This window comes from Podarcis pityusensis (assembly GCF_964106645.2).
Source record: "Podarcis pityusensis genome assembly, chromosome: 10".
Taxonomy (NCBI): domain Eukaryota; kingdom Metazoa; phylum Chordata; class Lepidosauria; order Squamata; family Lacertidae; genus Podarcis; species Podarcis pityusensis.
Window position 1 is genome coordinate 74,428,516 of NC_138035.1, and position 12,720 is coordinate 74,441,235.

Consider the following 12,720-nt stretch of genomic DNA (forward strand, 5'->3'; position numbering starts at 1 on the left):
TTCTGGGTTAGCGGAGTCTGTAACCTGAAGCGTATGTAACCTGAAGCGTATGTAACCCAAGGTACCACTGTACTGCTTTACTGGTAAGTCTTTACAAATACATTTTTAATATTTTTCTTTTAGTTGTTACTTTGTATATGTCTAGAATCTTTCCTGTTTTTCAGTAGCTAACCAGTTTGGGGGCTCCCAACACATCAAAATGAAACAAAGGGAGGAAAATGAAACAAGCATATGAAAAACGAGGCTAGCTATTTTTTAGCCTTTAAATAATGTGACTCCATTTTTCATATTACCAGATCACCCCATCCCTAAATTGCAGGATAGTTGTGCGCTCCTTCCTGACCCTCCCTCTCCCCCCGCTCTCCAGCGTTGGAATGTATAGATTCACTAACCACAATCCAATGTGGACTCAGTGAAATCAAGGGGCTTAAACACACTGCTCCTTGTGCGCCTGTGGCCTCTGCAGCCTATGAGACATTCCCAGAGTACATGAATAGTGTATTTGCATTGAAACCCAGAAAACAAATGATTCCTCATAAGCAAATCCTATAACTGAGGCAAAAGTCACAATGATTTTTGGTGGAACATTGCTTTTCTTCCAATCCGTAAAGTACTCGGACAATAGGGAGAACTCAGAGGAAGGAACAAAATGCCTCGTGTATCATTTGCCTTCACTCTCAGCAGGTAGCTGTTGCTTCGTTCGTAATGTTATACACTGTGTCAACATTATGAACACAGCAGTGTGTTTCTTAGCCTAGTATGCATCATTTGCATTTAGGGGGGAGGAAAAAACACAGAATTATAACAGTGTGGGGAAAATGCTATCCTAAATCTTCTATGGTGCTTTTGCTGGGTTCTCTTTTCATTATGTGGCCTGAGTTTTTTCTTGACATAAGCTTCATGGGGAGTGGGAGCCGAGTGTGTGCTATCCACCTCCTTGTAAAAACAAGACTTGATTTTAACCTTCAAAAATTGCTCTCTTGGAAGGATCCTTGTTATTAAAATTGAACATGAAGAATTGCTTTAATAACATGATTTTGATAAAACTACACGTTTTGATACAGCTATAAAAAGAATAGCAACATGTCTTGTTGTTATTGTCAGCGTTACACTATATAGCTAAAGCATCTGATAGGATGAAACCTAATGTGTTTTGTGTAGAAAAGCCAGGACCCTAAAGGAGAGTGTCCTTCCAGGAGTCAGAAAAGAATGCATTTTGCTTATGAACATAGCTCTCCCATACAATGTGTGCTCTGCGTGATTGTAGTTCCTAGTAGTCCCAGTCTAGATGACGGCTCTCTTGCTATAGGGCTGGGAAAGACAGTGCAATATCAGGAGGTCAGGAGCAAACCAGCAGTAAATCACATGGGGTAAGTGAAGTTAATTCTTTATAAGAAAAGTGGATTTGCACAGGGGTGCCAGGCCTAATGAGCACAGCAGTTCTTCTTTGGTAGGCCTTGCTCCTATGAGGCAGTTGCGAAGACTGAAGGTCCCCGCCTCCCACTGTTGCCTATGTCTCCTCTCCAGGGCAGAGACTGTGCCTGTGTTCCTGTCCTTGCTCCTCCTGCTTCATGCCTTTCCTGGCCTTGGAAAGCAGGGCAGAGGGGAGCTGGTCATAGCAGGAGGGAGAGACACCTGTGCCTCTTCACCTGCCTGACCCATCTCTGCCTCTTGGCCGCCTTCATCCTCCTCCCCGGCTTCAGCTTCTGCCTCTGAGTCTGGACTCTCTGCCACAGACTCTCCCTTCTCACTAAGCCCTGTTACCTCTTCAGCTTCTGACACTTCCTCCCTCTGACCACTCATGGTTGTCCCACCACCACTCCCCGGGTTCTGGGCCTTCTTTCCCTCAGGGTTCCCCAGCTGGTTCCTCCCGCCATTTGGCTGCGTCCAACTGGTCCATGACATCAGATCAGGCTTGAGTGGCATTGTGTTGCTAGTGAGCAACTTTCTCTTAGCAACTGGGTGGGGGCAAGAGTTCAGTGGCAGAGCATACACTTTTACACGCATGAAGTCCCTTTTTGAAAGTCAATCAACTACAATAAAAGGTTTTTGATAATAGATGCTGGTAAAGCTTCTGATACCTTGGAGAGCGGCTACAAGTCAAAGTCAGCAGCATTGGGCTAGATGGGCCAATGTTCTGACTCAGTACAAGACAGGAACACAGTATGAATGGATGGAGCTTGGGCCACAGAAACCCACTGGACTTTGCACTCATCAAACCCCAGTGGCTTTTGTACCAGCTGCACTGGCTCCCGGTGGAGTACAGGATCAGGTTTAAGGTGCTGGTTTTAACCTTTAAAGCCCTATACAGCCTAGGACCCTCGTACCTACGGGACCGCCTCTCCTTACGGTCTTCAAACAAAAACATCTTGGAGGTCCCGGGCCACAGGGAGGTTAGGCTGGCCTCAACCAGAGCCAGGGCTTTTTCGGCTGTGGCTCCGATCTGGTGGAACGCTCTGTCCCAAGAGACTAGGGCCCTGTGGGAGTTGACATCTTTCCTCAGGGCCTGCAAGACAGAGCTGTTCCACCAGGCCTTTGGCCAAGGCACAGTCTGACCCTCTCCTTCTGTAATCCTCATAGAACTCTAACCCAATAGTTGCCATTAATTTGATTTGAACTGATTTTATAATGAACTGATTTTAGAATGTTGTATTATTTTACTGTCGTTAGCCACTCTGATCCCGGCTTTGGCTGGAGAGGGCAGGATATAAACAAAATTTTATTATTTTTTATTATTTTGTGAGACTTCCAACATTCGGGTGGGAGACAGTTCTGTCAAAAGTGCTGCCAGCTGAATCTATGCACCGTTCGACCCACACTAAGCTTTCCTTGTGTGATCCTGAGTGCACATGGACCAAGGGGTGGTGGTGGAGGAGACGTGCTGGGCCTGAAGCCCCATGAGAGCCCTCCCCACCCGTCCTCTTGCAGGTTAGGTGGGGTTCATTGGAAGAGACTTCCCTGCCTCCTCCCAAAATACTGGAGTAAGCACTGCAAGCAGAGACCATATGCAGGGGAAACTATGTGAAACAAGCCTAAGTATAAAGGGATTAAGATCTTCATTCAAACCCACCCCCAGCAAATAGACAGTAGCTTTGTGTTATATGCCCTGCATTTTGAATCAAATTTGCAGGCACCTACCTAAAAACAAGTGGAATCTTAAATATAAGTGAAAAATTTCATGTTTGCTTTGTGCAGCATGGAAATAGCAAATAAAATTCATGAGCTACAACAAAGCAAAGGAACCGTAATGGCAAATTGGGCAGTGAGGCAATAAAGTAGGTATCCAGCTCTAGCATCATATGACTTTTGTGTCAACAGGTCATGGTTTCCAAGGAAACAAGAAATTACACATGAACACTTTGTCCTAGATTGAATTGAGGAAATGGTGCATGTTTAATTGATTATAGTTATTAGGCTGACAGCAGCATTTCCTAAATGAGAACTTTTGAGGAGGTTTCAGAGTACAGACTATGCTTCAGTCCCAGGAATTTCTTAGCTCTGGGTATGTGAAAGAGGTAGTTATTGTATATGGCAATACCATATCTGGCAATACCTGATCAAATTTGCAGATGACACCAAACTGGGAGGGGTGGCTAACACCCCAGAGGACAGGATCACACTTCAAAACGACCTTGACAGATTAGAGAACTGGGCCAAAACAAACAAGATGAATTTTAACAGGGAGAAATGTAAAGTATTGCACTTGGGCAAAAAAAATGAGAGGCACAAATACAAGATGGGGGACACCTGGCTTGAGAGCAGTACATGTGAAAAGGATCTAGGAGTCTTGGTTGACCACAAACTTGACATGAGCCAACAGTGTGACGCGGCAGCTAAAAAAGCCAATGCAATTCTGGGCCTCATCAATAGGAATATAGCATCTAGATCAAGGGAAGTAATAGTGCCACTGTATTCTGCTCTGGTCAGACCTCACCTGGAGTACTGTGTCCAGTTCTGGGCACCACAGTTCAAGAAGGACACTGACAAACTGGAAGGTGTCCAGAGGAGGGCAACCAAAATGGTCAAAGGCCTGGAAACGATGCCTTATGAGGAACGGCTAAGGGAGCTGGGCATGTTTAGCCTGGAGAAGAGGAGGTTAAGGGGTGATATGATAGCCATGTTCAAATATATAAAACGATGTCACATAGAGGAGGGAAAAAGGTTGTTTTCTGCTGCTCCAGAGAAGCGGACACGGAGCAACGGATCCAAACTACAAGAAAGAAGATTCCACCTCAACATTAGGAAGAACTTCCTGACAGTAAGAGCTGTTCAACAGTGGAATTTGCTGCCAAGGAGTGTGGTGGAGTCTCCTTCTTTGGAGGTCTTTAAGCAGAGGCTTGACAACCATATGTCAGGAGTGCTCTGATGGTGTTTCCTGCTTGGCAGGGGGTTGGACTCGATGGCCCTTGTGGTCTCTTCCAACTCTATGATTCTATGATTCTACCTCGGGTTACAGGCGCTTCAGGTTCCAGACTCCGCTAACCCAGAAATAGTGCCTTGGGTTAAGAACTTTGCTTCAGGATGAGAACATAAATCGCATGGCGGCAGCGGGAGGCCCCATTAGCTAAAGTGGTACCTCAGGTTTAGAACAGTTTCAGGTTAAGAACAGACCTCCGGAACGAATTAAGTTCTTAACCCGAGGTACCACTGTAGAGTCGAAAGAAGTGATGTGGAATAAAACAGGCACCAACTTTATTTGATGTTGTGATACTGAACTTTAAGAGCCACTTCAGCCAATGACTGAGGTGATTCCCTTAAGGCCCAAGGCCTGGCCTGGCTGTCTCGGGGTGAGCTCAGCACTCAGCTGTCCTGAGCAGGACCAGCTTGCCCACATCTCTTCAAGTGAGCTCAGTGCCAATCAGGTGCGGAAGCTGCCCAGAAACTGATACCATAGCAGGAGCCCAGCCCATCCCTAAGTCCCCAACAGCCTAGTGACTGCCCTAACCTCTCCAGCTGCCTCTGAATGCAGGGGCTACCTCCCAAACAACCTGTCTTATCTGTATGGCTCCTCCTTGCCCACTGGCCACCTGCCAAGTTGTGACAAAAAGGATGCAAATTGACAGCCAGAGCCCAAGGAAATCAACAGATAAATAAACAACTATTGCCTAATCAAAGGCCAACCAGACCACACCCTGTAAAAAGATCTTCCCAGCCCCAAGGCCCTGCCATTACCATCAGGCCATGAAGCTCTGTTTGTGTGGTGGGGGGGCTGGTTGCCTATTCAAACTGATGCTGGAGAAAGGGAAGGATTAGCTTCAGAGAGCCCACTTCCTGTCTCTTGCAAGGGATTACCGCTCTTGTCATTGTGGTATTGTGGCCTAACACAAGCACACCACACAGGCCATTGGGGGAAGATTATTTAAAAATATAATTCACAACACAAGGAAACTAACAGCTAGGTGAAATATAATTTTCAATTCACTGGCAACAACTGTGCAGGGAGTTCCAACGCTTTAGGGATATCCACTCCAGGTAGCACCAGAGAAGGCACAAGAATTCTATCACTCCAAAAGCTAAGGAAGGTTCATCTAAGGAAGTTAAACTTGGATGAGTATGTAATTGTTTAGTGAATTTAACTTTATTCCCCAGATCAAGGAAATTATAGTGGAGGTGTAGTGATTTCTAAAATGCATAACTGTCAACTTACAGATTTGAAAATAAGGGACCAGCAGCCTTGAAAGCAAGGGACCAGCAGCCAAAATAAGGGACTGCAGCCTCACCTGTTCCAGGCACTCCAGTCTTCCTGTCCTCCTGCAGTCTGGTCAAACTCAGGCTTTGAGAACACTGTCCAACCAACTTTGTAACCAGAGGTTCAACTGAATAGAATCTGAATCACATGCACCACAAGGCCTATGCAGCCTCAACTTAAGATAGCTCCCCAGCCTGGCTTTGCACTGCAAAGTTTGCAGCAGCACATGCAACAAAATGGCGTCCAGCATTCAAAAAACCCCTCAGCTTGCATTAACTAGCCACACACAAGGCATGCAAGCTCCACCCCGCAGGTCGTTCTTAGACTTCTTATTGGGTGAGCAACACAGCCAATCAACACAGTTGGAGCCTCCCTCCTCCCTGGCCGGCAGGGAGGGAGGGAGAGGAGCTGCTTCCTTTGAAATTTAAGGGACATCATTTAAGGGACATTTAAGGGACATCCATCAATAAGGGACAGCAGTGGGACATGGCGCTGGAATAAGGGCCTGTCCCTTCAAATAAGGGACACTTGACAGCTATGAAAACATCATTTGTTTATTAATTAAATGTATATCCCACTCTTCCTCCTAAAGGAGCCCAGGGCAGCAAACAAGAAGTAATACAGCAATAAAAACATATTTAGAACATTGCAAGAGACACCATAAGATTTCAACATGCTCCTAATACTAGCACAATTTGCACACTTGACCTGATTTCCTGGAATTTGATGTCCTCCTTCTATTTCTGTTTGGTTAACAGAAACAAAAGCAGTATAAGCAATACTTACAGTTGCATGACCAGATACAAGTGGTTTGGACTCTCATAGATGTCTTCCAGGGCAACAATATTTTCATGCTTGATCCTGAAGGTTACATAAAAAGCAACATCACAAGGTAAGTTAAGCGCCCAAGAGAAATCTGTTCACATAATGAGAATAATGCCCAGATTGCCATAAACCATCAAGAGTCTTTATGGTCTCAGGATAATTCAATTAAAATGAAGTCTGAGTAGACTAGAGCCTCTTCCTGTCACGACAGATGCACATTTGAAGGAGTTAAATGTTGTGAACGGCCCTTTGGATAAGGGCAGTATACTTATACTGGGATAAAGTGCATTTCCCCTTTGTTGCAAGTGTGCACATCCACACCAAACTCCAGACAAATTCAACAGCACAATTACATGATGCATGATGGCAGCAATGGCTTGGCGGGGGGAGGGATCCACTGCATCCTCCTTGTTGCAATAGCACTTCACGGAGTGGCACAGGGCGGGGGCAGTCACTGCCACCCCCAGGTCCTCTCCTTTCCTCCCCCCCCCCCCCCGCTTCCATCTCCTCTCACAAACCACTGCTCCATCATCGTGGGTGAAGCTACAACAGAGCTGGATGTGATCCAGCCTTTGCTGCAAGATTGTCACTTTAATTATCCTGAGCATCGTATCACTGTGATCCTATCTCTTTGCTCATTTTCTATGCGCAGGGTTCCAAGCTTTAGCTTATTCATGAGTAACAAGGGCTGTTTTTTCAAGTAAGGCAAAAATATAGAAGTATGATCAAGCCCAAATCAAGCATTTTTATCAGCGGGAAAGTTATTGTTAACCAGCTCTTGCAGAAAACTTAAAAATATTTAGCTTTAGCTGGCTATATGCCTATTTTTATAGTTCATATGTCTGTGCTGTGGAAATATATTCAATCAGAATTAATGGGAAACAATATAACCAAGGGGGGAAGCCAGTGTGGTGTAGTTGTTTTGTCAGAGGAGGATCTAGGAGCCCAGGTTTCAAAGCCCCATTCAGAGCTACATCAGAGAGTTGTTGCGAGGATTAAACGAGGAGGAAAGCATGTGTGCCACCTTGAGCTCATTGGAGAAAAAGCTGGAGTATACATGCAATAAACAAACAAAAAAAGAAAATAAATAAGTTTAGAAACAGGCTAGAAACATTCATAGAAGATATGAATGACAACATCTAATTGGTCAGTGGATGGAAAATATGGCAGGCAACAGAATTAGAATCTTGTGCTTCTGCTGGCTGGTATTGGCCAGTGTCAGAAATAACATATAGGATTGTACAGAATATAATATTATATAACACAGCAGTTTGCATATGTCACTTTGTAAACATGAAGTAACCATTCTTTGCAGCATACAAATATGTGGAGGAAATTAAACACTTCTTTTAAAATGTCATTTAAATGAACTTGCAAATGGTCTCATTATCTTAATAAAGAAACCACATTTTAAAACATTTTAACAGCTTGAACAAACATACAGGTAACCACTAGAACAGATCCACATGGTTCAGAAGTCCTTGGTGTTTAGGTGATGACTTTTTAAAAGAGAGAAACCACAAACCACCATCTAATTAGCTCCTCAAACGCAAATCCTCTCTGGGATTACTGTTTAAGCAATTCCAAACAATTTCCAATGTGCACAATTAATTTGCATTAACCCCAAAGCGAGAAACCATTTAGCTGTAAACAACAGAATGTTAATTAAGACAAACTGGAGAAATTGAGTAAGAGAGAGATACTGAACAATTAAGTGTAAAAAGCTAAAACATGCCAATTCCACTGTAAATAATAGACATAATCAGATAATAGGGAATTCCAAAAGTTTGTTTGGCCTTCTGTAACTAGTGAGCTGAACACTAACTAAGGATAACCTGAAATGTCAGGTTAACCTGAAAACTGCTTTAATTTCATGCTTGGCACACTGCTGGATTACCCAATAGGCAGACTAAGCACATGCTTACGGCAGCTCTGAATTTCTGAATCTGACAACTGATATTTTTTTTTTAAAGCATTAGTCATCATAGGGAAAACCATATTTTAGCAACGACCAGATATTGAAATATCTTTATAATACTTTCTGGGAAGCATGTGCAGAGGAAACAAGTGCAATTCTGGAGTCCTACTCAAAGATTGTGGATGCATTAGAAAGTGTAGCTGTAGAAAACAGAATGAAATTTTACAACACCTTCTCTGCAGAAGTCAAGCTCTCTCTCTCTCAAAAAAAAAAAAAAAAAAAAAGGAAAGGAAAAACTGGATTTGAAAACACGTGCAGACCTCTGTCAATCATTAGCAGACCACTAACGCCAGTGGTTTTCAACATTCTTGAGTCCATGACTCCCTTGACCAATCACGTTCTTTCTGCAGCTCCCCTGTGGGAGCCACTTCCACTGGGTTCCATTACAGGACATGTGTAAGTGGGGATTCCCCCGCTCTGCTGCCGCCCCACCCCCTTCCCCCCACCCCCTTCTGCCCTGCCCCTTTCTAGCAGTGCTTTTGATGCATGTATAAGTAGGAGGCAGTGAGAGATTTTGCTTCCTTGGGCTCCATGATCACTGCAGGTGGTGACAGCAGTCATGAAATTAAAAGACGTCTGCTTCTTGGGAGAAAAGCAATGACAAACCTAGACAGCATCTTAAAAAGCAGAGACATCACCTTGCCAACAAAGGTCCGTATAGTTAAAGCTATGGTTTTCCCAGTGGTGATGTACGGAAGTGAGAGCTGGACCATAAAGAGGGCTAATTGCCGAAGAATGGATGCTTTTGAATTATGGTGCTGGAGGAGACTCTTGAGAGTCCCATGGACTGCAAGAAGATCAAACCTATCCATTCTTAAGGAAATCAGCCCTGAGTGCTCACTGGAAGGACAGATCGTGAAGCTGAGGCTCCAATACTTTGGCCACCTCATGAGAAAAGAAGACTCCCTGGAAAAGACCCCGATGCTGGGAAAGATGGAGGGCACAAGGAGAAGGGGACGACAGAGGACGAGATGGTGGGACAGTGTTCTCGAAGCTATGAACATGAGTTTGACCAAACTGTGGGAGGCAGCGGAAGACAGGAGTGCCTGGCCTGCTCTGGTCCATGGGGTCACGAAGAGTCGGACATGACTAAACGACTAAACAACAACAACCAGGGCCTTGCAGAGCCAGGCAGAGGCCCAGCCCAGGTAGATAATGTGCCCCCCTTTTTACCCTGGGGATAACTGAAGTCTTATAAATAAGTATATAAATAATTTTCACAAAAGGTATGCTGACAAATAATTTTATTTCAAGGCTTGAAACGTATCTGCATATAAAGACAAAATGGAAAATATAGATATACAATAGTGCTTTTTAAAAATACGTAGGGAAAAGGATTATTTTAAGTATTTACCGTATTTTTCGCTCCATAGGACGCACTTTTTCCCCTCCAAAAATGAAGGGGAAATGTGTGTGCGTCCTATGGAGCGAATGCAGGCTTTCGCTGAAGCCTGGAGAGCGAGAGGCATCGGTGCGCACCGACCCCTCTCGCTCTCCAGGCTTCAGGAAGCTATCCGCAAGCCTTGCAAGCCCGGTGGGAGTTCCCGCGGGCTCACAAGGCTTGCAGGCAGCAGCCTGCAGCCCCGGCGAGTGTCCGCAAGCCTTGCGCGCCCGGCAGGAGGTCCCGCCGAGCGCGCGAGGCTTGGGGCAGCAGCCTGTCGCCCAAAGCACGGGGAGCCCTCCGGAGGGCTCCCCGTGCTTCGGGCGAGTGTCTGCAAGCCTTGCGCGCCCGGCAGGAGGTCCCGCCCAGCGCGCAGGGCTTGGGGCTGCAGCTTGTGGCCCGAAGCACGGGGAGCCCTCCGGAGGGCTCCCCGTGCTTCGGGCGAGTGTCTGCAAGCCTCGCGCGCCCGGTGGGAGGTCCCGCCGAGCGCGCGAGGCTTGGGGCGGTAGCCTGCAGCCCGAAGCACGCGAGGCTTGGGGCGGCAGCCGTGGGGGGGGGGATAATTTTTTTTATTCATTCCCCCCCCCAAAAAAACGAGGTGCGTCCTATGGGCCGGTGCGTCCTATAGAACGAAAAATACGGTACATTTAAAAATGCTGTGAATATGCTGGCCGAGGCCCCCTTTGGAATCGGAGGCCCGGGCCAAGTGGCCCATATGGCCCCCACTCTGTCTGGGCCTGACAACAACAGTAAGTGGGACCGCACATGTTGACGGGAACCCAAGCAACACCACGGCTCTGCAGGACCAAACTGGCACATTCCTCATGGCAGCACATGGGGGTGGAGAGGGCAAAACAAGATTAAGATTAGAAGCAGAAATATTTTGTTATTGTGGGGAAGGAAAGCAAGAAACACACCGCATAGGACACACAGGCAGACACGGTCCTTTCTGCAACATTCTCCCTGGCTCCATAAAGCTGGGTGAGTGTTGAGGGGGTTGCCTGGGGGGGGGGAGTAGAGCAGAAGAGGGGGGAGGGAAACACAGAAGACACTCCCCACTTTCAGGGTTATTTTTACATCCCCCATCAAGCTGCTTTGCTATTTTCATCCATTTCTCAATCCCTCCATGTAAAACTAAGGAACTGTTAGTTATTGCAGCTGGGAAGGATTTTTGTTTGTGTGGGGGGGCAAAGATTTTAAGAAGATAAACAGTCTTGCAAAAGTGTTTTCCTACCTTTTTTTTTTTTTTTGCTGTTTTATTTCAGGTGTCTTTTGTGGCCTTTTGAAAAATGGAAGCAATTAACCACTCCAAAAAGAAAGTATCAAAAATAAAATGACATCAGAAATTGCTCGCTTACCTGAAGATTAACTTCCCGTCTGGGAGGCAGCGAGGAGGAGGAGGAGGAGGAGGAGGAGGAAGGATGGCCGCTGGGGGGTGGGCAGGAGAGAGAGAGGCCGGAAGATAATGGCCTACAAGTTAAAGCTGCCGGCTCCCCTGAATGTTCAAGTCACCCCAGGGTGCCACGGCACATTGGTGGACAACCAATGACTTACACCTCTGAGGAATTATTTCAAAAGATTTGAAGACATATCAAAATATATCTTGCCTGATGCTGACTACAAAGACTGCAAGTGAATCGGGGGAAAACAAGCAAATGATGACAGTGCAGGAGAAACAGAACAGCATCTTAGAGACAAATTTCACATACCTACTTACTACACTATAACTGATTCACTTGAAGCTAATAGGAAGAGGAGAGGTGAAGTGTTTCATAAACATATCAAGTAGATTTTCTTTTCTAAACAATATACAGTAGACTTATCTGACGCCCAGCATTCACAAGATTCCCCAAAGCTAGTTGACTCATACCTTGTTGACTCGAAAATGAATCGCTGTGAAGAACTATGGCAGTTCCACTGTTATATATGCGCAAAATTTTTAATGAAACTGTGAAAATGAAATCCAGCCACATTGATCTTCACGACACAATACTGAAAGATGGAATAGAACTGTATTTCCAAATGCAGGCATCACACTATGTATTTTCCTAACACTGATGATCACTAACTGCTCCACAAAATGCTCTTCATCTCAGCCGAAAAGAATAATAAACAAACCCCAGAGAACAACAATGTGTCAGGACAGACATGATTCACTTCCCTTTCTGTACAGTGGTACCTCGGGCTAAGTACTTCATTCGTTCCGGAGGTCCGTACTTAACCTGAAACTGTTCTTAACCTGAAGCACCACTTTAGCTAATGGGGCCTGCTGCTGCTGCCGCCGCCGCGCCGCCGGAGCACGATTTCTGTTCTCAGCCTGAAGCAAAGTTCTTAACCTGAAGCACTATTTCTGGGTTAGCAGAGTCTGTAACCTGAAGCGTCTGTAACCTGAAGCGTATGTAACCCGAGGTACCACTGTATACAGAAGCAGGCAGGCTTTGCCAAGTCAGATTTGCTGAACTTATTCAGAACATTGCAATCAGAAAATCTAGAAATAAGATTTTAATTTCAGGTAAGCACAGTAACAGAAGTGCATAATATGCTCACAGCATTCTTTAAGGCCCCAAGAAATAATACTGTGCAAAAGCAAGCCACAATTAGCTCCCAGTAAAAAAAAAAAAATGGATGCCCCAACTTCAGCTCTGCAATACTTTGATTGCATTCATTATTTACTCTACGTTTACAATGGTACCTCAGGTTACATATGCTTCAGGTTACATATGCTTCAGGTTACAGACTCCGCTAACGCAGAAATAGTGCTTCAGGTTAAGAACTTTGCTTCAGGATGAGAACAGAAATCCTGCTCCGGCGGCGCAGCGGCAATGGGAGGCCCCATTAGCTAAAGTG

The 12,720-nt window shown here is 45.5% G+C and overlaps 1 protein-coding gene across 1 annotated transcript in view; it reads right to left on the minus strand.

Annotated features, from left to right (window-relative positions):
- CAMK1D (calcium/calmodulin dependent protein kinase ID) overlaps window positions 1-12,720 on the minus strand; it is a 241,532-nt gene that overhangs the window by 82,842 nt on the left and 145,970 nt on the right. Inside the window, exon 3 of the mRNA XM_081023853.1 lies at window positions 6,476-6,550. Within this exon, the coding sequence (XP_080879979.1) occupies window positions 6,476-6,550 (75 nt within the window). The remainder of the gene's footprint in view (window positions 1-6,475; window positions 6,551-12,720) is intronic.